The sequence below is a fragment of the Micropterus salmoides genome, unplaced genomic scaffold (assembly GCF_014851395.1).
Source record: "Micropterus salmoides isolate LMB-PRFRI ecotype aquatic unplaced genomic scaffold, ASM1485139v1 Ms_hic_scaffold_8, whole genome shotgun sequence".
NCBI lineage: Eukaryota > Metazoa > Chordata > Actinopteri > Centrarchiformes > Centrarchidae > Micropterus > Micropterus salmoides.
In genome coordinates, this window is record NW_024044570.1 from 9,042,933 (window position 1) to 9,067,423 (window position 24,491).

The following is a 24,491-nucleotide window of genomic DNA, read 5'->3' on the forward strand; positions in this document are numbered from 1 at the left end:
TGGCTACTACAACAATCCAACCTGATTTTTAAGTAAACAATGACAAGAGGTGCAAAGCTCAATAAGTCTCCGCCCCAAGACAATGGATCTGAAAACACATACCCTGAAAGGTTGACGTACGGCAGAGACATCATAGGTCAAGACATAAAATCCTTTCAGAAAGGTTTATGACAAAATCAGGAATACATAAAGGAAGAAGTTACAAGACAGTGGGAAGTGATATTTAGCCTTTCCTGGCTGTCCATCTCCAATGTTATTGTTAAGATAAACTGATGTCTGACCCATATGTAAACATTAAATACTTAAACTGCGCCTACTGCGTGCTTGCTTTGCTGGTGACGCACTTTCAGTTATGTCAGGTTTTCATCAGCAAACTCAGCCACAACAACTACCAGTCTGCAGAGAGAAGTGCCCTCCGGGGTCTCACAGAGAGACGATACAGCCATCCCTGCTGTTCCTAATAACCCTACTTTCCTAATCCACTTGGTGTCAAGTGAAACGTGATGCATGACTTCTATCTGAGTACGAGTCAGCAGCGTGTTGCAGATGGAGACAATGCTGCAGGGGCTTTAATTGAGAACCTGCATGGGTTGCATGTGACTTGACTAAAAATAGACTCTGATTAAGTAAATTTAGTTTAGTTTTTAATAGTTTTTGCACCAGCAATGAAAGTCTATGGCACTGAGGAATACACTATATCAGACTATGTAGGTGATAGTTGTTTGAATCAGTTCATTGTTGGTTTAGGTCTTTTCATGGTATTTGTTGACAATAAGAAAAATACAGAATATTACATCCTTCCTTTCAACTAACATACATATTAATGTGTGCACACACTTCTCATATTTGTATATTTTGTTGGCCTTCTATTAACAACAGCCACTTCCTGCCTCCCAACCAACAGGGGGGATGGACAAAGACTAGATGATAGCACATGAAAGGTCTCCATACCTCTGTGTCATCTCTCCATAACATTTTAAAGTTGTAAATACAGCTCAACAGCTCTATATTCCTAAAAAAGAATCTTGGAAAATAAAGTTTGTCAAATAAAGGTGGTCATGTTTGGTGTTTTAAAACATTTATCTTAACACCTGCACCTCAAAAAAATTTATTGCATTACATTAAAAATGTAACAGAATGAGCAGATTAGGTATGCATGCTAATCGCTTGCTTGTTTGACAGGTGTTGGGGTGGCTAGTCACAGTATGGCGACATAAGTTTAAGTCATGGTGGTGATGGCTCCCATTGGGGCCAGTAGAGCAATATCAATGTAAAATATAACATTAACATATACTACTTCATTTACTTATCAAACAGTGTTAACGTTTAGACCCAGGTCAAAAGCAGGTCCCGTTTCGCTGCAGTCAGTGGAGTGCTTTCATGAAGACTCTCCTTGCTTCAGCCTATAGGTGTGTGTACGCAGTGGGGGCGGGCTGACATGAACACTTCAAGTGTAAAAGCCAGGAGTTACGAGTAAGAAGTTCAGAGTTAATATTTATACAATTACACTTTGATTTAGTGACACTTGGTTTTTACACTCAGTTTTGACACCAACTACTTATCAACTGAGAGTCAAATATAATGGATTTGAATCTAGCCAGGGTATAATTTACTCTGCTGTGACTCAAATTTCACTAACACCAAGAATTTAACTCTTCTCAATTTGCTGTGTAGTTTTTATGTTGCACAGGAGATTAGGGTGTGTGCAAGAGCATCACAAATTAATCTAACATTATTTCTCCCCCACCAAATCTTATTTATGAGGATACTCCCTTCCTAATTAGTTTCTCTGTCTGATTCTAACTGCATAACAGAAACAAATACATGGTATAAAGAGTGATTATACTCCACATTTGCACACAGAATGACTGATTTTTACAATTGTGAAGATTAACTGTAAATTTACCTCAAAATGAAAAGTTGTGAATTTAAAGCCCAGTGCCTAGACACCAAAGGCTTCATCACATTTCTTTTTTTCTTAGAGTACGGAGATTGCACTCCAATTCCTTAAAGGTTAAACCTTCACTCCTGGCAAGATCTGAGGTAGGAACCAGACCTAGCAAAGGCCTAAAAGCAGTCTGTTAAATTTTATAATCAACAGGAAACCAGTATAAAAGTGTTCCAAGAGGGGTCATGCAACTCTGTCACGTGCATAATGTCTTTGTGAACAAGCTGGCAGCAGATAAAATAGCATAAAACGGCAATCATCTGTTAAATAGAACCTGTAGGACATGGAACAAACTGTACAGACACAATATTTGGCCAGCAAACAACCACAAAGCATCAAAATGACTAAGGGTCATCTGAAACTGAAAGTACATAATCTTGTAAAAGTGCCAATGTTTTTTTCCTTATTGTAGGTGCAATGCCAAGATGTTTTAAAGGAATCACAACTGCTCACAAGTGTACTACTGTAATGACAGTGTGTTAGCTAGAGTCTGACTAGCCAGACAGGATTAGACAGAGCCGACTGCAAACAGACACAAATGCACACTCTCAAGTGTATACATTTCTTATCTTCTACACGGGATCAGCAGTAGTTAAAATAAAAAGTAAATAACACAAACCTCAGTATAACCACTCTAGTGCTAGTCAACAGGAAAATAATTTTATATTAAATGATCCAGTGTGATTACAGTAAGAACAGCTCAGCTTCATGAAAACTATAAGTCATCGCTCAGTACTAGAGAATGAGTCAGGCAGTTAAACTGTTTGTGAAAGAGGAACTTACAGCTTTGTAACATAACAACAGACATTATATAAACAATATCATCACTCCCCAAGATGGGTTAACGTCCCACACTTTGTTTAAGCCTAAAACAGTGAGTGTAGTATTGGCTTTTATTATGAATCACAGACCACTAAGATAAACTGGGCTTCAAGATAGAGACAGCTGATGCATTTAAGAAAAAAAACATATAAGCATAAAACAAACACTGTAATTGTTGCTTGCTTTATGTGAAAAGGATATTCTGGTCTCTCAAAAGCAATTTATTTTAACTCTGTTAATGAACTTATTTTATTTTGTAATGCTTCTCTAGTTTGCCCTGACTGTGTATCTGGCACAGGGCTTTTGTATAGTAAAATAAACCTTTTATATGCTTTTTTTTATTACGTGTTCAACATATTTTTTATTTTCTCATCATTCTTAAGTAAGTACACCAGATTTAATTTATTTGGTAAGTACTCTAAGTGCCACATTATTACAAAATGTACCAAAACAAGCCAGTTCTCTTCCTTGTTTACAATACAAACTCAAGCCAGTAGAAGGATTTATTTTTGGGTCAGTAGGATCAGAAAAAGGTTATCAAGATGGCACTGAATGAAGTCTGTACCACTTCAGTGACGTAAAGAAGACTTCATTTACATCTTGGCAAGGCTTTAATGATGCACTCATCCACAGGTCACCATGAATAATATCTGGTACAATATTTGCTTTGGAACAAGTGTCCTCACTGCCGAGTAGAAAGCATCTGCTCAGTGATTCCACCCACAGCCTGTAGAACACTATAGTGAGCAGCCTGTTTTTTCAATTGTTATGTTTGTTGCTGTTTCTGTCTGAGATCTCACATCCACACACTCACCCTAATTGCATTTTAATGAATCTATTGACATTTATAGCAATGGATGTATGATGACCACATGCCTGGTTGGTGTCAATTAAAAGGATAGTTTGGAATATTTGAAGTGGGGCTGTATGAGGTACTTATCCATAGTCACTACCGTCAGACCTGAAGTAGATGCGGTTGGTGCTTCCCCAATTTGGAGAAGCAGAGTTGTACCGGCACAGAAGCAGTGTATACTTCTGTGGAAAGGGTCAGCAGCAAAACTTATTTTAACCACCTAGCAGAAGGCCCACTGAAAAAGTTCAAGTGTACTCTATATTTTGAATATTTTCAGCTCTTTACGTTGCCATCCGACAGCCATTTCCTTTTCCATAGAACTTCTGTATTCCTACGCACAACTTGGTCGTCCGACTTTGCCAAGTTAATCAGGATTCACCCTCTGGGGAGCAAGAAAGTACAACCTTTTTATGCAGTCCATCCAATAGTTGTGGAGACATTTCACTCTGGACCACTGTGCTGTAGTAACTATATGATAACCCTGTGAGTGAGACCATAAAATGTGTTTCACTCCCAAGGGAATATTTACAATGACTGCTTACTCCAGCAATGTTACACATGACATTTGACCCATAACCAGAGATAACCAACAGTGGAGTGCATGAATGTACACTTTTACGTGTGTATCAACATGCACACGGTAGTTGTGCACCCATATGTGTATGCAAGTGTGTATGTTGCAGCGGCATGCTCCCTCAGTTGTCCATGACCTACATCCTGGTCTCATGACTTAGGGGGTGTCTGGTGGAACACAGAAAGTAGAGTATGGAACATTCGGGCTTCTTTCATCTCTCCCCTCTCTCTATTTCAAAGCATTTCCAAGCTCTTCATCTCCCCCTGGTGCTGCAGAAAAGAGGTAATTTCGGATGCAAAACAGAAGGTGACCCACATACCTCCTCCAACAGTGTTCTATTTCCTTAAATCTTTCTTTTTCTGGTTTTCCCTCAAGCCCTAGGGAGAAGCAGAACGATGATACACTTAGCCCAACCACGTACTCTGACTAATTATCTGAGATATACTGGGTCTCTGTCGGTCTGTATACTTAAAGATGATCTTGCCTGATTCGAGGATTTTGGTCATAGCTGTTTCTAGGTTTTAAGGGGAAAAAAACAATAGTAATACATGTTATGTTGTGATTTTTATTAAAAAACTCATAAGATAAATGTTGCTGAATAAAGTTGAAACTTTATTTAATCTTGGAAGGTTTATTATTGATTTTATACAAATGGAAAACCAACTGTAGGCCACACTCATTGCATCCTATTTTGCTTAAAACTTGAGGGAACATGGAATTACTAGTGAGAAGACCCAGACCTCCAGATCAAAGCCAAATACTGCTCTGACTGACAGTTTTTCCACTTTAGGTAGTGAGAGAGAGAATGGTTGAGGATGCCAAGCTCTCATTCTCACTGCTTTATTTGGATAGTAGATAGTCATCAGTGGACAAACACGATAAAAAAAATCTGTCCTTTGCCCATTTTTATTTGGTATCATTCTTTTAAACACGCACACAGCGGGCTGGGTATACAAAGGCTTTAGTTGAAATACCAAATATGTTCAACATTTCAAACATGTCAAATGCCATATGCATAAATGCCAAAGAATAGTGCCCTCACCTCAAGATTAGTTTGACTTGATTTTCCCAGTCCTAAAATATCTGTGGTACAGCAGTGTGCATTGTATCCCCCAGTGTCCAATGTGGAAGTTCAAACTTTTCAAAATAATTTCAAGAAAATATTTAATCAAATCAACCCTTATCTTATTATATTAACATATTTTTATAATGTATCCATGTGGCTTTTTTACTTAAGTTCACTTGTTGTGGCTGGGGCAAATATTTACTTGAACCATTTGAAAGTGAAAATTCATTTACGTACTTATGCAAAAGTTGTAAAGTAAGGATCATGAGTTAAGTTAAACAAAATGACACTGTTGCTAACTCAAAGACTAACAGGTCGACGTATGTCTTTGATTTTCAAGTTGATGTTACCCGATACGTCAAGATATACATAACGCATTACCAACGAGTAGCTTTTAAAAGTTAAATACAAGTGCTACCTGCCAATCAACTGTTCCTGCCTGTTCTTGTGTCACGTGGTACAATTCAGTCCAGTTTGATTAATGGTGCATTAGCCCAATGAAAAGTTAACAAGAGAGTTCTGGCGAATCGCCGGCTAGCTTACGCCTTATTCTTGGCCAATTAGGTTGTTGTTGTTACAGGATGTAACCAATCACAGCGAACGGGTGGGCTCTCGTTGAAGGAGCGCGAACCGTTGAGGACTAACAGCGACGAGAAAATGGCGAATGTGGAAGCGTTTAGGTAACAGTGTTATATGGAAACTTTAAGCAGTCTGAAAGCTTTTATTCCGGAGCAAAGTTATTGTAAACATCAGCGAGCGCTAAACCACTGTCACACTAGCCGAAGCTAATTTGTCATTACGTTAATTTGAGTCTTGGTAGCTACGATAGCTAGCTGGCGGGCTAGCGAGGAAACATGAAGTGTCCTTATGTTGGCAGCTATAAATGGCGTCCCTGCTCCCATAACGTCACACAATGAACAACCCTTAGGAGCAAATTTGTTAAATAGTGACTGACCTGTTTTCATGGCTTATCGTTGAGTTAAGGGCTCCGGAGCCACTCACTGTCTTTGATGATACTGCTGTTGACGGTATGGCTTTACACAACTTGGTTTTTGTTATCGATGTGGATTATGGAGATCACGATTCAGGCGATCAGGTGGGTGCCCGGAATAATCTAACGTTAGTGAAACGAGGAATATTACAAATTCTTCTGCATTTTAGCTGCAAGTATGGATTTGACAAAGTGCGCTGGGGTTATAAATTCTTTCAATCTAAGACTGGTCGTAATGCCAGCCTCATATCAAGGGGATCAGACTTCAAGGAGCTTCGCCACAAACTTTTTGAGGACTTCGAAATGGAGTTTGAAGCCAAGTTTGACGTGAAGGATAAACCGTGCCCTCCTCAGCTGAAGCAGCAATCCAGTCAATCTGCTTCACTTCAAAACGCACTCAAAGAAACCCTGCTGGACTTCCAGTGGGACAGACCAGACATCACCTCTCCCACTAAACTGTCCCTGAGGCCCAGGAAGTCGAGCCGAGCTGGAAAGCCCAGTGTTTCACAGGAGGATGATATTTCAAACAACGGGAGGAATGTGGTGTTTATTGTCTCGAAGTGCCCGCGTACCAGGACACAACTTGTGGACTATCTTTCTTTGGGAAGTCATGACCTGACAACAGATGTGGCAGATCACATTATGTCCAGGGGTCTTCACGACATGCTGGTTCAGCGACAGGTTGTAGTGCACTGGATCGACAGTAGATCACATGTCCAGGTCAGTACAGCACAGTAGTGTAGCAAATTTAGAATATTACCATTAGGCACCAACAAGAGTAATTTTTGAAAAATAAATAATCACAATATTTATACATCTGTAACTTCATAACAAATCATTTGCTTTTAAACATTGCTCATTTTTGTACTATTTGTGTAACCATACTGGTTGTTGTTGTTATGGCATTTGAGAACAAAATCACTAGTATCATGAATAATCATGTTAAGTAGGTTAGTGTCACACAGGTAATTAATGTAGTCATAGAAGTTTATTTAACTGTAAAGCAGCCTCTAGGACCAGGAATGACAACATGTAAGTTACTGTGTGTGACACTTTTTCGCGTATTGAGCTAGAGAAGGGTGACAATATAAAGCGAAAAATTAATAAGAGTGGTGAAAGAAAACGCACACAGGGTAACTGAATTATGTGAGTATGTGCTTTGGCCTTTGCAGTCATCAGATCTTAACCCAGTTGAGCCCCTAGGGTAAATTTTGGAATGATGTGTTGGACAGCACCTTTCACAATTATCATCAAATGCAGAAATATCATATGGAACAATGCCTTTCATCCCTCCAGCAGAGTTCCAGAGACTTGTAGAAACTATGCAGAGATGCATTTATAATTTTCTGACACTTTATTTTGGCATTTCCCTTTCCTTGTTACTCACCACTTGTATGACCCAGTTGTTGTTTTTGCAAATCAACTTTAAATAGGATCTAAAGTTTACTACTTATGTAGCCAAAACAGGACCAGCATTGCAACATTTGTAGATGTTTTTAAACATGCATGGTTAACCCAAACTAACCTTATGTTCTTTACAGTTTAACCAGTCAGTGTGACATTTTCAATGGCTAAAATGGCTAAACATCCACTTCCAGATATTTACCTGCCAAGTGGCTGTTAAAACAAATTCCCCCTTTCACTGATGTAAGCATCTTCTTTTGTCTTATTACAGGTCATGAGGTGTGAGGATCACCTCGGCTTTGATAAGCTGTCCGAGGTCCTAGCTCAGGTTGGTGGCAGAGTGATCCCCGTGGTTGTACTGCTGAACCTCTGCTGCACTCAAAAGACAGACTCAGGCTTCATGGGAGAGGCCTTTCCATTCAGGTCCAGTATTGGATACCTGCTGTCTTCTGAAAGGCTCTATCGCCTTGCTTTTCCTGTCATAGGAGGTGTTCTGCGGTGGGAGCAAGGTTGGTTTACATGATGGAAGGGAACTCCTTTTAGACGGCTAAATCTGAACATGAACCTAACACAACAGTGGGAATTATGTAATGCATAAATAATGAAATTAAGCACATTAAACATAAAGTTGAGAGAGAACTTCCATTATTCATGTGTGTTGTGTTATTCTTCACCCAACCAGGTGATGTGACGCAGAGCTGTGGCATCATGATTGAGCCTGTGTCTCGCAGACAGAGGCTTCTCCCAGAGTCGGTGGAAGTGTGTCTGAAAGGAGTGCTGCAGGGTTGGCATGCCTCTTCACTGACACAGACCTCCACAGAGTCATGGGTGCTTCAGTGCTCCAGCAGCACTGACCAGGAAGCTGCTGCCTTCCAGCATCTCCTGATGGAACTGTCCTCTCATGCTCTGCATATGGTGAGACATCCAAACACAACAGTGCTGTTTTACACAAGGTGCTAATGCGCAGATTGTGCCCAATTCCCATCATATGTCACTTCAGTCTGGTTAGATGCAGGTGTAGTCCGTACTCTTCATTGCCAGTAACAACGCTTTGTCTGCCCATGACATTTAGGCCATAGCACATGTTTGTTGACAGCTGCTGTCAATCAGACAAGACATTGACATGCTCCAATTGGCCAAAAAGACAAAAAAGCATTTCTGATATCTGATCTGGACCCTATTTCTCCCCCTTTTAATAATATAAAACTATAAACAATACATTTTAGACTGCAAAAAAGGGGATGAATTAATGTGATTTAAGTTGTACTCCTTTTGAAAAAATCTACAAAATAACAACATCAGCAGTTGTTTGTGATCTGCTTTCCATTTCCATAAACATTTTGTTTTGGTATGCTACAATGTAGTTTAATAGTATAAAGGTGTTCATGCTAGTCATTCAGAACAAAGGACCAAATGTTGTTGTTTGTTTATTTTTTATGTCAATTGGAAGAATGCAAGGCACTCAAACACAAGTATACAAGACAAGTTGAAGGACAGACAGTACACCAAAAAATTGCATTTCAAAACTTCTTTCCACAATAACTGTTAATGAACTGGATGTTGTTACATACTGTCTGGACATCAGTATATTGGCATGCCAATCACCCCGTGGAATAGAGGGTCAGTTGGAGCCATTAGATCACTGCATCATTTACTGATTCACTTCTCTCATGTCTCCATCTTTTGCTTTTTCCTGCAGCTTTCTGAGGTGAATGACAGTGGCCTGGTGTACACGGCTGTCCTCTCCGCCTTATCACACTCTACAGCTCTGCTCACCATTCTCCAGTCTGGAATAACTCAGCATGACCAGTTTCTGACTATGGAAACCATTGCCCCTGCCACAGCAGAAAGCTCAGCTGAACTGCCAGATGTTGTGAGCAGTGTTCTGGGAGTAGTTTATGACATCATGGAGGAGGATGGTGACAGTGTTGATGGTGAGGACAGAATAGTAACATTCAGGCCTCAAAACATCAAACTCATATCTTGGGGAAAATTTCTGCCTGAATTTATAAGTAATTCTGGCAAACACACATATAAATATAAAAGTATATGTTACAAGGAGGTTTTGGGTTGATTTGTAGCTGGTATATGTACACAGTTCATTGGTTACATTCAGTATACTTGAATAGAATGGTATTCTGTTTAAATATATATATTTTTTGTATGTAATGGTTGATCATTCACTGCCTGTCTTTTGGCGTTTTTATGTTCCTAGTCCATAAAATCTGAAATTGCATATATTAGATGTAGCGAAACTTGAGTGATGTGATGGTAGCAGTATAGTTTTATTTTTACGTTACATGTTGTATTGCTAGCTGTTTGTTTCAGGGTTTATTTATTTATTTATTTATTTTTTTTATTCTTCAGTCCAGTCAAATGATCATCAAGTTCCTGAGTGGGCTCAGCAGGAGGTCAGCCATTGCCTGCTGACAACAGGTGTGTTGGAAAGTTGGTTCCCTCAGTCAGACCAGGCAGGAGTGAGCCCCCATTTAATGGAGTCAATGAGGTAAGATTATGGTTTCAAAATGTATGTAGTGCGTTTGAAGTAAGAATTTAAGATTTAAACACTAAAAATAATCAAAGGCAACCTAAAACAAACTCAATCTTGGCATAGAAAGTGACATGTGGTCCTGATGTTTTGCTTGCTTTGTTGGACAGGTTGCTGCATGCAGTGCCAGAGCAGAGAGAAGAGGAGGAGTTGTCTGCCCTACAGCAGGAACTGATTGGTGGTCTGGCTGAATTGTATGAAACATCCCGGGGCGCAGATGCCAAGAGGGGAAAGAAATGTGAGAAAGCCTCATCTTTATGCATATTCCTGGGTAGTGGTCGAGCGATATGGGTTTTTCAATGGCCCATGCCGATCCTTAGAGAGCAGGGTGGCCGATGGCCAATATACAGGTGCATCTTTACAATATTGTAGAAAAGTTCAGTTTTGCTCAGGTTTATTTTGTTGTCGCAAATTTATCTCTTTAGAAGGGGACATTCAATGTCAAAAAATACTTCCAATCTTTGATCTACAGGTGGCGCCCATCGCACACCAGTGAAACAGAAAATGAAGACCATGAGCCGCTCCCTGCAGATGCTGAATGTGGCCCGGCTGAATGTGAAAGCCCAAAAGAACCAGGTCGAGGCTGAGCAACTGGGGGCCGAGGGCAGGGGCCCAGACAGACCAGGGAAGAGACGGTCAAGTGACAGGAACAAATCTGCTGGAGCAAACACTATCAGTGAGTGTCGCTGTTTAAAACGTTACAACACTCAACAGTCTATCTCTAAAAGAAAGCGAGTAAGCCTATTTCCCACAGTGTCGAACTCTACCTTTTGGTATAATAACAAATCAAGTTAAGTAGTCAAATCATGTTTCTCCTTTCCCAGGTTTCACTAGTGAGGCAGAGCTGCTGTCCCATCTGAAGTCCAGTTATGAGAAGACTGTGGCAGAGAGAGACTCGTCCCTCCTCACTGGTGTCCAGCAGCTCCTGTCTGCTGTGAAAACCTTCCTCGTGGCAGAATCAGACATGGAGGTGAGACACATTGTGGCTAAAATGTATTTCAAGATTGTGACCTGACCCATTTTCATCTTTTCAGCAGACTGGTTATTATTATTTGATCGTGGATGAACTGATAGAAAAAATGAAAATGTTGATATAATTTGCAGAAACGTTTCTTATCAGGATAACAAAAGCATTCAGTACATCACATAAAGAACACTGAAATCCAATTTGACAGATTCATCCATCTTCACCCGCTTATCCGGGGTCGGGTCGCGGGGGACATTCATTTGTATCTACAATTTTTTTGTAGGTAAAGACCTTTCTGTTGGTCCAGCAGCACCTCTTCAAGACAAGTAAATCAATCAGGCAGCTCTATGGCACAGCTGCTGATGTTAATGACAAAGTCAGAGAGTGAGTACTTTCTACCTTTTGTGTGTTGTCTTGTTTTTAGAGTCCCTAAAACTCAGCTAATTGAACAGCTTTTTAAATGCCTGGCTGTGGTTATACTGGCTCTCTGCCAGGTGTGCAAAGTGTACTTGTTTGTGTATGTCTGTTTGTGGCTGGTCATTGCAGATATAAACGTGTGCAAATTTTCCTTGATAAATAAAGGTTAAGGACGTAATTTTATTCTTTCTATTCCAAAGTCATGTCAGTTATATTTCGGTGTCAGTAACACAGGTTATCTCTTAGGTGCCAGCTTCAGGCATTTCTGAGGCTGGAGCTGTGCAGACTTTTCTCTTCGAAGCAGTCTGACTCTCTGGATGTTGATCAGATGGCAGAGGAGGTGAGATGCTCGCTTTTGAGTCCTTGGTACAGTTGAGGGAAAAAGGTAAAAAATTTCAAAGAGCTAGCATAAACAATTAATTTCTAACCTCTCCTGTTCATCAGGTGGCTGAAATGCTCCGGATAATCTCACTTACAAAAGACCCAGTTTGCCTAGCAAGGTTCCTTCAAGATGAGATCCTCCCACGGTAAGTGTGTGGGGCTGCAGTGACGACTTTGCTGCTCTCCCCTTACTGCACTCACTGCGCTTAAACACAGCATGCATCGGACTTCTCTGTCTTTATACTGCAGCGCTGCATCATGATGTAACATTATATATTTATTAATTTAAAACTTTTTCTTATACTGTGATGGTTAAACTTTGCAATCAATCCAGAGCATGTATGCCGAACTGTACGGAGGGAGGTGGGTAGGGATGGGTATCGCTACTCGGTACCTTTTATGGTACCTACCGAAACAGCCTGGTATCGAGTAGAACCGAAACGTCTCCAGTCAAACCAGTACTTCAATCTTCAACACACAAGCAACACACTGAAAGAAAGAGAAGAGCACGTCTTTTTTTTTTTTTTTCCCTTATTTGCCTGCATCATAAACTGTATAAAAAAATAAAAATAAAAAAAAAAGGTGTACACGCGTGGAGTCAAAGCGTGATTTTAACAGCCACTCACCTTCGGCTCCGGTCGCATGTTTGTCACTGTTGCAAGTTTATCACCACAAGCTTAGCTGGGGATTGAAATACAGCGCGGGTGGCTCAGCCTGAGTGGGCGAAGAGAGGGAGGGAAAGAGGTGTGTGAGTAGCCACTTCCTGTGAGCTAACTATTAATAATAACGTCTTTAATTTTTAAATGAAATTAGCATAGGAAAGGTCCCTTTTGATGTGAACTGAAGCGTTAAATTCACTGTGTGTGTGTGTGTGTGTGTGTGTGTGTGTGTGTGTGTATAAATAAATAAAATAAAATTTTTACATACAATGAACTAAGATATTCGGGTTCAGCCCTACCTGTTTCTATGTCTGTCTTCCTGCCCGGTTTGATCTGCTCTGCACAGCTTAACGCAGCTCCCATCAAAAATAGAGTACCTGCATATTCGCCGCATCACAGCTGAAATGTGATACAATAGTCCCCAGTGAAATAAAGCTTTTCAGTGAAATAAGGTTCTACAATATTTATAAAATCGTAGGATCTTGTTTCTGGGGAAAAAACATTGCCAGTGAACATGACCTAATCATTAATCAGGTTTCTCCACTTAACTGGAAAAATAAGTTAGAAGTATATAGACATAATCTCTGTGAGGAAAAGGAGTTTTAGGGCATCCTATATAATAACAAAATACTGATGTGCAATGAAAGAGAAATTGTGACAACCTGTAGTCATCACCAGGGTTCACCATGGTGTAAAACCCCAGAAACGCCCATTTTGATTCGACACACACTGATTAGTTACCAGATGGCGCCACAATTAAACTGACTGCCTGTAAAATGTCGGAAGGAGAACGAGGGAGAGGAGCAGTGAGACAATCATCCGGAGCAACATGCTCAATTGACAGTCAGCAATTGAGCGTAGTTATGTAGTTAATGTTATGGTCATTCAGTGAGAGGGTGTACATTCTTTTAAGATGTACATCCATGTGAAATTTGATTTAAACAACCAGTAACTTATAACTTACTGCCAGGAGAGGCACCCCAAATAAAAAGAATATTTAAACTGTAAACCAAACTGTCATAGATTGTGTAATATTTCATCTATAGTTGTTCGAATCTAACAAGTCTTTCTGTGTCATGGCAGGTTCCTGACCTCCATCCCCAGAGTGCTTGCAGACATCTACCACAGTCTGGGCACCCAACTCCCCGACGCATTGGTGGCTGTTCTACCTGCTGACTTCTTCAGCGACGAGTCAGTTGCCAAGGACAGTGTTTCTCCTTCAGCATCCTCACCTCCCCTCTCCACACACAGCCTGGTTTCGGATGGCAAAGATTGCCTGCAGGACCTGCGAAATCGCTCAGCCAAAAAGAGGAGGTGAGGAGAGGCTGTATGTTTGCTGGATGTCACTTGGAGGAAATCATTTTTACTAATTAGTAGAATTTTTAGTTGTATGATGAAGCCATAACATGATGTAAGGTATGTTTTTATTTGTTTTTGTTTTTTTTCTTCATGTTTTTGTCTATTTTTCTTTAGGACCGGTATGCTGACTCGTCATCGCAGTATGACTGAATCATCACAGAGTCTTCGCCAAATAGAAATGCCCAAAAAGACGAAAAGAGCTGTAAGATGTCCATAGATAATTAATCACTTTTTTTATTATGAAACTCTAATCAACTAATATTTCCATACTGTCTAATTGTTGTTTCAACCTGCTTAGACTCATTCAACAGCATAACGGCTTTTAAATGTGTTACTTTCTCATTTCTCAAATGCTTACTGTGTTGACCTGTGTAAAGACCATCACCTAGCTAAGAGACCTGAAATTTATGTGTATACAGTATGTTTCATGGTTATTTTAGCTGTCTAATCTAGATTCTTTACCTGTCATTAGTCCAAATCAAAGGTCTGTGTTGCTTTGGAGAAACTTGCTGCAGAACCACCACCTCAGAAACAAGAAACACAAGGTCTGTTCTGTTTTACATCTAACTTCATCATTACATCGAGTGCCACTTTCCTGCCCAACCCCAAATCTATGTTTTGAATATAAAATTTAATCTCTGTAAGTTTGAATTATACTGTAAAATGTTTGCTCCTTAATGAAGAACAGTAGACTGTGGACAGCTCAAATTAATTTGGTTCAAATCATGTCAAAACATCCTCAAGCTTACCCATGCCATTTTCACAAAGATGAAGTCAACTACAAACTCTTTACACCCTCCTCGCAAGCTAACAGGGGGAGATTGTTTCATATTCTAAAGATAGATTTTGGAGGCAGTATCACCTTTGCCATTTATCAGTAGGCATTACCATGTTTGCATGAGAGTCCTAAATACAGACCCGTGTTCTGATTGTCCACAGAGGTGACGAAGGTAAGAAGAAATCTGTTCAACCAAGAGATTGTTTCCCCTTCAAAGAAAGCCAAGCTTCCGAGGAGCAAGTCTGTGTCTGCTGTGGAAGGATTAAAACGCAAGCGATGCAGTGAATCTGAAGGTAAACTTATTTTAAATGATGAAATGAAAGCTGACTTTTTATGTGCAGGAGAGGAGAAGCCTTTACCTTCAGTACTCAGCCAAGCAACCTTGATGTTCAGATATTCACTGCTAAAGCTAAAGTTAGAAAGTTGAGTGTATTTTTCAGTGATAGGAGTACGGCTGTACATATCGATTATTTTTCAAGTCGATTAATCTAACGACTAATTTTGTTTATTCTAAAGAAAGAAAAGTTGTTTATCCAAAATAAATATCAAAAACATGTCTAATCAATAAATCTTAAAATGAATCAAATTTCCACGTTACTGATGTGTTGTGATAGTAACAATAACAGACATTAATTAGGCTACTTTACTTAAAACTTTAAATGTTTCTGACATGGATTCATTTCAACATTAAGTAATGCAGTATGATAATAAAATGTATTTCTGCATCAGTGAACACCTGAAAGGACTCAGACTGTACAGACAGTCACAGATCGTCTGTATTGTTAGTTTCAGCTGTTTTCTCGCCCATACGTGGCTTTTAAATAATCAGAAAATATGAAACAGCCGATCGTTACATGACTTGCGGTGTTACGTTGGGGCAGAAATTACTTGAAGGCAATAAACATTTTAACGGACTACGTGTCCTTGTGCTGATTATGTGCCGTGTGTGGCGACAGAAAGTAAACAAATACTCCAAACTTTAGACGGTCGAAGGTGCGGTCTTGTAGCTGGAGCTTGTCCGGGATAATCCCACACCGGATGCAGCGATGCGTCGACGCACCTAATGCATGTAATCCGTATTTACGTAATCGATTACGTCGACGAATTGCCCCAGCCCTAGATAGGAGTTTCTTCCACCATGCATCTATTTCAATAAACTTGATATTTATAGCAATTAGTTATAAGGAGATTCTTTCTTTTCAGAGAAGCACAAACTTCTAACAAAGAAAGTGTGTGAAACGCCCCTCCATAAGCAAGTGTCCAGTCGCCTCCTATACCAGCAGAAAATGGGACGGTATGTTTGTTAACAGTTTGCCTTGTTGACATATATTAAGGATTTTGTTTTTGTTGTATGACTCAGAAATCATTTACAGTTGATAATTATTGTGAACAACCCTTAAGTGTTGTGTTTTTGACCTTTTTCAGGAGGTCTGTCCCATCTGAGGAGTGCATTGTGGAAGAGTCACCAGTAAAACCTGCAGAAGGTATTTTAGTGATATTTTGTTTTTTCACCCACACAAAATTTATAAACAAAATTATATTTATATAAATGTAAGAATTATAATCTGTATTAGTCTTGTTTTAAGTACGCAACAAAAATATGTCTTTTGAAATGAAAAAAGAATAGAGAGGGGCTTATTTTTTTAAAACTGATATTTATTTAATTAGTTTTCAAAGCTATTAAATCCTCATTTGTTTGACATTGTTATGTTGTAATTAGTATTATTGGGCATTTGACAATGAAGGGCAATTTTACACAATTCATGCACCACGCATAACTTAGCCCTTTGTGTGCTTTGGTTTTGTATCAGACTTAAGAAGGAGCCCAAGGATAAAGAAGTTTGCTAGAAGACACTCAAACACCTTCTACTCTAGTTCTCAACCACGCTCCCGTAACCTGGAGAGGGCGCTCTCTGCATCCCAGCTTACACTCAGCGATGGCAAAATCACTGGGCTTAATGTAAAAACAGTTCGGTCTCCCATGCGTCTTCTTTTTGGGGCTGCCGATTCCCCCAGTCGTCCTTCTGACCAGTCTTCTGCAACCAGGGCCACCAGGTCACGGCTGTCCACAGACTCTACTGTCTTTGAGGTAATAACATGGTTCACCAAACACATCTCATGCAGCTGTACTGCCTAAAGAGTTTTGATGTCTGCAAATACATGCTGCTAAAGGTAATTTGTTGTACAAGCAGATTTAAAACAATTAGTGGATGCAATGAAAATATAGCACACTGACAGATTTCTTCAATTTTGTGAGTGTAAAAGTACTAAGCATCTTTTCATTTTATAGTGTGTTTCAGAAATATATTTTCATATAAATGTTGTATAGCACTGCTTGTACAATATATAAAGAAATCCATATAATTACAGTATCTATGCATTCATAATAAAATGCTTTTAGGAGCGGTCCTGCTCACAACATAACTGTTCTGCTTCATTGTCATCACTCCCATGTCATTTTTAGCCACAGTAGGCAGCTGTTTTCAGCAAAAAGTGCTATGCTGTGTTCAATACAAAATCAGTTCTCGCAGGTTTAATGCCTGTTTTGTTTGTGTTTGTTTTAGAGTCCAAATAAAACGCCAACAAAGTCACCTGGCAAACGTGGGAGGGCCAACCATGAGATCAGGACACCCAAGACCCCTCGAACCCCAGCGAGCCCCAAAACCCCACCTCTTTCCAGCAAGCGTGTTTTCTCAGTTGCAGAGAGCCCTGTAGCAGGCAGCTCTTGTGAGCTTGGTATGGCTCTTAGGGGCAGTCCTTTCAGATCTCCAGCAAGAAAGAGTCTTGTAGTAGAGACGCCTACTAAGCGAAGCCCTGTGATGAGCCCACTGAAGGGTATTCTCAGGACTCCAGTCAAAGCCTTGCTTGACTGCCGCGCCTCTTCTGGATTACATTTGCGCAATAGCCCAGTTTCCAGGACTCCCAAGAAGAGCGTCACGTGGTCTCCATCCCCTCGAAAATATAGAGTGGCAGAAAACAGCACTACTTTCAAGGTGCCAGAGTCTCCTCGTATTGCATCCCGGACTTCTCCGAGACTGGTGAAAACGCCCAACACGTTCAGCAGTCCTGTCAAAAGCACAAACACTAAAAGAGACATTTTCAAGACCCTAGAAAAGGCATGTCAAGTGTGCCCAGTAAGGGATTCTGAAAATGCAAATAACATTATTTTGACAAAGGAAAGAAATCTGAGGTCCTCTGAAAAACTTCACAATAGGATGAAAACACCTGGAAAAAGTGACACTGATAGTCAACTGGAAACGCCTCTGCCACAATCCACACTGCCCCTAGACCACTACACCTCACCTAAACTGAACTCTGGAACTCAAACCAGGACCCCCAGTCCTACTTGCCAAATGATTACTCGTTCTGGACGAACTCCAGGCAAAAGTTCAAACATTGCATCCCCATGTAAGCCAGTATTTACACCAGTAAGAGGTACCGCTGTTTCAAACGGATCAGATACTTCAGTAAAGTCTCCAACAAAGTCCCTGACAAGAACGAGGTCTGGTGAAGGTGCTAGAACCAGATCCCAGTCTAGTGAAAATGTTGCCTCCAAACTGAACACAGAATCTGCTGACAACTGTGACCTTGTGGAAAGGAACATGCAGTCAAATACAGGGGTATCGGCTGAACGTGCACAAACATCTGAAACGGACTCTAGTTCACATACAGATTCACAGCAACTTGACACGTCACAATTAAACTCTGAATCCACAGAAGATGATAGTATGGACATTGTAGATGCAGCAGTCGTAAAGACCCAGTTTAGTGGAGGTCTCAAGATGAACATTAGCTTTTCACGGAAGCATTCAAAGTCCAGTGAAGACTTTTTGTCCGTTGCAGTGTCTCCTAAACCATGTGTGCCACCCCAAGGCACACCTGCTAGGAGCTACGGCTTCCGGCAGACCCCGGACCGCCAACAGAGGGAGGCTGCTGCTCGTTTGGGGTACGGAAATGATTCCCCCCGATTCTCAACCCCTAGGGGCCCAGCAAGACCCAGTCGAGAAAAGGGCATGGGTACTCCGAACCCTCTGACCTACCAAGTAGAAATGGAAATGCAAACATCAGGACTTCCCAAGCTCAAAATCAAACGCACAGATTCCATGAATGCGGTTGATTTGACCTCAGGAGCTCAGAGCCCTTTGGTTGTTGTGAAACCTTCTCAGCTGGAAAGCCCCTTGGTTTTGTTCTCTAAGCACCGAGATCCTGGATGTGTCTCACCATCTGTCTGTACTCATGTCACCCCGGCTAAGAGCACACCTAGAAAAGGTGGAAGCGTCCAAACTTACATCTGCCAATCCTACACGCCTACACGCCATCGTACAGGAACAGTGTCTCCGGTGGCAACTGCAGACATCATTCCCCTGACTCCTTCACCTCAAAGTGTAGGTAAGGCGACCCCGGACAACCTCAACAACTGGCCTCGCAGGAAGAGGGCTCAGATCGAAGTGGTTGGAGGCAGGGATCGTGGCCTGAAGGGGGAGCCTTTACTGGTGGAGTTGCTGGAGGAAGCTGAGCTTGGAGTTAGCAGATTGCAGGACGCTGAGGACATTGACGAACCCTCAAACAACAAAGCTGCAATATTAACTTTGACTTCCAAACGGTCACCCTCATATGGAGCAGATGCATCTCCTCTTTCTCCAATGGAAGACTTGTACTGGATAGAGAAGCTGGCTCAGCAGAACGACTGTGCCGATCCCCAGAGAGCAGAAGAAGAAATCATCTGGGCCGCTGCAAACGGAGATGGGGAGTCATGTAAGCCATGGTTGACACACTCTGTAACAGTGCTTTTATTGTTTAAGAAGATTTTTATGCCATAACATAACTGACTGAAATTAAATATTAATTCAAACATTTGAATAATTTAACTTTGTGGCAATTGACTTATCAAATATTGGACTTGTTTTTTTAGAGGTTTGATTGAATGAAGTTACAGAATAAAGCCTTAATTCTGTCACTACTTTTTTGCATTTTGACAGTAGCTACTCCTCCCAGCTCAAAGGTGAGGAAGCCGGTGACGGCGAGTGGGATTCTGGCCCTCACTCACTCTCCATTGTTGTTCAAGGGCAAAACGGGCTCTGCTAGTAAGAGAAAGACACATTTTAAAGGTAAGGATGTACATGTACAGTGTTTATCTTTCCCAGTTAATTAAAGGCACTATTTATGAGCCATGTACTATAAAATGGAGGTTTTGAGCCTCCCAAATTGATTTACGTATCTTTTTATAAATGGGATATTATTAGACAACTGCATTATTTTCTGTTAATGTAATATCTTGGCCAAATATCAGTGATACTACTAAATATTACAGTAAAACAAGTCTACTGTAATGCATACTGCAGTTTAAATCAACCTCTGATTTATACTTTATAAATTAGATGTATATTCACATAAAGTCAGGTGTTTTCTTTGGGTTTCTCAGTAGCCTTTATATTACCAGGGCAGGAAACTGATGGATGGTAAAACCTGATTGGCTGCTTGCCAACCTGGCAGAGTTTATGGCCAAAAGTATGTGAACACAATACTGTCCACATACTAGTACTTTTGGTCTCTGGTCATTGTTTCCAATAAAGGGAAATATTAAAGGGTGTGCTCAATTTTATCTTAAATTAATATACCGTAAAAGTCACTTTACACTATTAGTCACTGGAGTTGTTCCTTATGTCTATACTGCCCACTAAGAAATCCCTTCTTTAAGCAATTTTAAGAAATTGGGGACAATATACATAGTACTTGTTGTGTCAAAAAAATAATAATAATAGAGAATAAGGTGCAGTCACATATAGAACTGCGACAATTGGGCAATCAACAGAAACAGCAGCATTTGGGATAATCAAATCATTTTTTTCCAACTAAATGCTGGTTGCAGCTTCTCAGAATTTGCTGCTTTTCTTTGTGGTATCTGAATATCTTTGGTTTTTGGATGATTGGTGGACTAAAACATGCTATTTTAATACATGTGTAATACATGTTTTCCACAATTTACTGACATTTTATAGACAAAACAATTAATTGAGAAAATAATACAGATTAATTGACAGTGAAAATACTTTTTAATTGCAGAACTATTTTAATTTATTGGTGTATAGCCCCTTGAGATGCAGCATCTCATTTTAAAAAAAACATACCTAGTACAGAGAATACAAATACACAAAACAAATGCTCAAAACAATTGAGTTACTAGGCAGCTTACACCCTCACCCCAGACCAAAGATGCATCATGGTTCAGACATGTTATAGCTAGCACAATAAGTATATCTCATTTACCTCGTTACACAATCAGGACCCATAACACATTTGAGATTCATTGTGAAAAAGTATCACATAAGAAAGACAGAGGTCAAATCCATAGGAGGTAAATCAGTTAGACTAGTCACACATTGGTGTTTGACTGCCCACATACTCTTGAGCATGCTGTGTATTTTCTACTTGTCCAGGTGAGACAATAGGATAGAGTTCTAGCATTCTTTCACTGGCTTAATAGCCAATGTGAACAAACAGCCTGATAAATGCACTTACCTAAACATTCCCCCTGCACTGTAAGTTAACTCACAATCCTCATTCTTTCCTAAACCTTGTAGATGAGGCTGCATCGGGGAGGAGGATAGAAGTTGATGCAGTGGACCTCTCTCCCTTCAGCCAGCCGATCACACGCTCAAACACGGAGAAGACTTATAGCAGGAAGAGACTGCTTCACTGAACCACAAATCCGCCTGCAAAAAGCAAACAGATGGTCCGTTCTGTGCGTTACTGTGAAGTTGCGAGCATTTTTTAGCCATATTTTGTCAGGAGTGCTTTTTATGGCAGATCTGAAAGATGCCTTTCAAGCACCACTTGATGAATGAATGTCCCTTTCAGTCGCCTCCACCAACACTGTTGACCATCACATTTCTGTTGTAACGTGCGGCTTTTGTTTTAATCAGGACATTTTAAGATTAATAGGTAGGTTTAGCATGGAGTTGAAAAGCTATGCAGTTCTACTGTGATGTTTAAAATTGTTTGTATTAATGACTTTATCATTCAAAGTGTGCCATGTTTTCTTCATGGGTTCTTTGAAACGGTGACTTTATATGTCATTGTTTTTAAAAATTGTGATCAGCCATTTTACAATCAAGTCTAAAGCCTACATTTGTTGATATAAATACTATTCATGTTTATTTATTAGTTTGTTTGTTCTTGTCATAACTTGCTTTTACACCGAAAGGAAGGCCTAATGATTGCATCATATTGTAAATAGCTCATGTTTCCAAAGTTTATGTAAATAAATATCAGTTTTCAGAATGAAGTTATTAAAAATGTTTTTTCCGGTACTCGCCCTACTTATGTTTGAATATTTGGCAAAGCAGGGAAAGACAAGAAAATCCATACACTAACGTAATCTAAAACCATTCAACTTTATCAACTGCCAGTGACTGATAGGAAACCTGAAACATTTTTCCTGTAATCACCTACATGTTCGAAGGTCAGTGCTCTAAGAGTATAAAACTTTTCATGTGTTTTCAGTAGATGGGACATTAAAGAGTGTAGGAATATGAAATGACATGTTGTTGGCTGACAATCAGGTTCCCGCATTTTATAATCCTGATCTGTTCAGGAAGTTAATTTTATTTGTTTCATCAGAACTGCTAGTTGATTTGGGCATGAATGTATTGTTCATTATTTGTAATTCTCCTTTGCTATCAGTTGTTTGCCTTAAAGTCAGATAAGGTGATACAATGGTGTGCTGGGTTTGTATGACAGTTTAGTCAGAGGACATGCTCTGCACCGTGTTGCTCCTGAAGTAGGAGTTTTTCAGTTTTGTATGCGCAGTGCTGCTAACTATTCCACCCAGTGGACAACATAGGTATTAAGGACAAGAATGACATTTTGATATGTCACAGTAAAAAATAAAATTAGATAAATACATGATGGCTGAATTAGATTTAGCTGCTTTTGTTTCATGTTCCTAGTATTGTGCATGCTGGCTCACTGCAACATGAATTTTCATACTATGACAAGTCACAATGTCTGTTGTGAAAAGGCCTGTTGACAGCCTTTTAGTTACTGGATTAGTACATATGAAATTGTTTAAGCTGTGTGATGTTGAATGGCGGTTTCAGCAGCTTTCATTTGCTGCCACAAATGATGGATTGTATTGCGGTCTGTACTCTGACATGGCTTCTCCACATCATTAGCATTGTTATACTTTACTTCAGTGGACTTTCAGGCGGATGTACTACATTGTTTTCCTTTATTGAATTAGTTTCTATTTGTGTTGTAAACTAATTCCATGTCCTGGAGAAAAGCAATGCGAACTTTGATCCCAGTACGCACTATTTCCTCTAATCCACAGATTACTTAATGATCCTCCATAAGGAGCTCATGCCTGAATATAAAACAGTATGGCCTCTGTCTAGACTTGTGACTGACTGAAGGGGACACTTGAAAGTGGGCAGATCTGATCACCGACTAAGAAGTTTTTCAGTTTTTTTGTTTTATAAGCATTGACAAAAATATGGCACATTAAATATTAATATTACATTGCAGCTGGGAAGGTGTACAGAGTTATGTACAGGCATCAACACCATCTACCAAATGTTATAGAAAAGTCTGGTTAAGTGAGGTTACAGTCTATAAATTGAAAACTGATCTATGTATGCCAAACTTTAAATTTAATGTTTTCTTGAGCTAGGTATAGCTTAATTCCTCTCAGAAGTTTTTTTTTTTTTTATCATTAAGAATCAGAAAAGTTGAGATCAGTGTGGACTATAAATCCAAATAAATAAATATAGGCTACCAGAGTGATAAATAGAGGGATTAAAATACTGATGGTTGCTAAAGGTTGCTGGAAGTTCATATATGACCTATTTTGTGTTATTAGTGGTAGGCCTGTGCAATTGCGTCATTGGACAAAGGAACCTGAGTGCTAACTTTCCCAAAAGCCTAAAGTAAAGTCAAATCAGCCGTGGAGCATCGCTATGAGGAAGTAGCAGTAGTTTCAATGGTATAAATGACTGGATTGCCCTTGTGATGCGTTTTTACACAGAAAAAGCCCACTTATCCTGTCTGTCTGTGTGAAAAAGGAAAGAACGAGTGACAGCATTGTTGTTTGTTTTGGGGTTTTGTAAGTCAGTGTTGTTGGTCAGCTTTATGTGACATGTTGCAGTGCTGCAGCTCTGCCCGCTGATGTCCTTCAATAGTCACATCACGCACTCCTCCACCGCTGTCAAGGTCGCCACAATAAGGTATGTGAGTTCCGGAGATTTCACAATAAAACCCGTAGTGATCGCCCTCGTTTGGAGTTCAGTGAAAGTGAAAATTGCATAAAAAGGAATAACTTTCAAATGTAATTTTGACCACGAACTCTTTGTATGCGATTAGTTTTTTCTAGGCAGAATATTAAAACAGATTGTAATCTAGTGCTTTCTCACCCCCGCCTGTAAGGAAAATTAGTCTACGTACCACAGTGATTCATCTCACTTAAAGGTGACGGAACTGGGGCGTCCTGATGGCCTCAGATTAATTTCAATGTTCCTGGTTTGAATCAGACCGTTTTTGCATATCTCTTCGTCTCATTCCCCACGTTTCCTGTTCTCTCTACTGTTTACGGTCAAGTAAAACCACTATAACAACTTTGGCTATGTAATGCCTATGCTATGAAGTGGTATATTGTTCTTTCTTTGTTTGGTTTATTCAAATTCCTTTTTGGCCTATGACCCAAATCAGAGTTGTCACCATTATAGGG

General features: G+C 40.0%; 1 protein-coding gene across 1 annotated transcript; it reads left to right on the plus strand.

The window, feature by feature from the left end:
* The first annotated feature begins 5,900 nt into the window (after positions 1-5,900).
* ticrr (TopBP1-interacting, checkpoint, and replication regulator) lies at positions 5,901-22,052 on the plus strand. Its single transcript, XM_038705642.1, has 21 exons — positions 5,901-6,974; positions 7,930-8,167; positions 8,341-8,573; positions 9,358-9,592; positions 10,026-10,164; positions 10,317-10,444; positions 10,679-10,882; positions 11,031-11,176; positions 11,457-11,557; positions 11,837-11,930; positions 12,035-12,117; positions 13,714-13,944; positions 14,104-14,191; positions 14,462-14,534; positions 14,929-15,060; positions 15,971-16,061; positions 16,193-16,251; positions 16,579-16,856; positions 17,332-19,522; positions 19,747-19,875; positions 21,349-22,052. The coding sequence occupies exons 1-21, from the start codon at positions 6,294-6,296 to the stop codon at positions 21,465-21,467; spliced, it is 5,673 nt and encodes a 1,890-aa protein (XP_038561570.1). The 5' UTR covers positions 5,901-6,293; the 3' UTR covers positions 21,468-22,052.
* The last annotated feature ends 2,439 nt before the right edge of the window (positions 22,053-24,491 follow it).

Bases quoted from the DNA above. Each gene is read 5' to 3' on its own strand.
- ticrr (XM_038705642.1), top strand. From the start codon at position 6,294: ATGGCTTTACACAACTTGGTTTTTGTTATCGATGTGGATTATGGAGAT. The intron at 8,574-9,357 runs GTGAGACATCCA...TTTTTCCTGCAG, and splicing joins CCTCTCATGCTCTGCATATG to CTTTCTGAGGTGAATGACAG. The intron at 11,558-11,836 runs GTGAGTACTTTC...GTTATCTCTTAG, and splicing joins GTTAATGACAAAGTCAGAGA to GTGCCAGCTTCAGGCATTTC.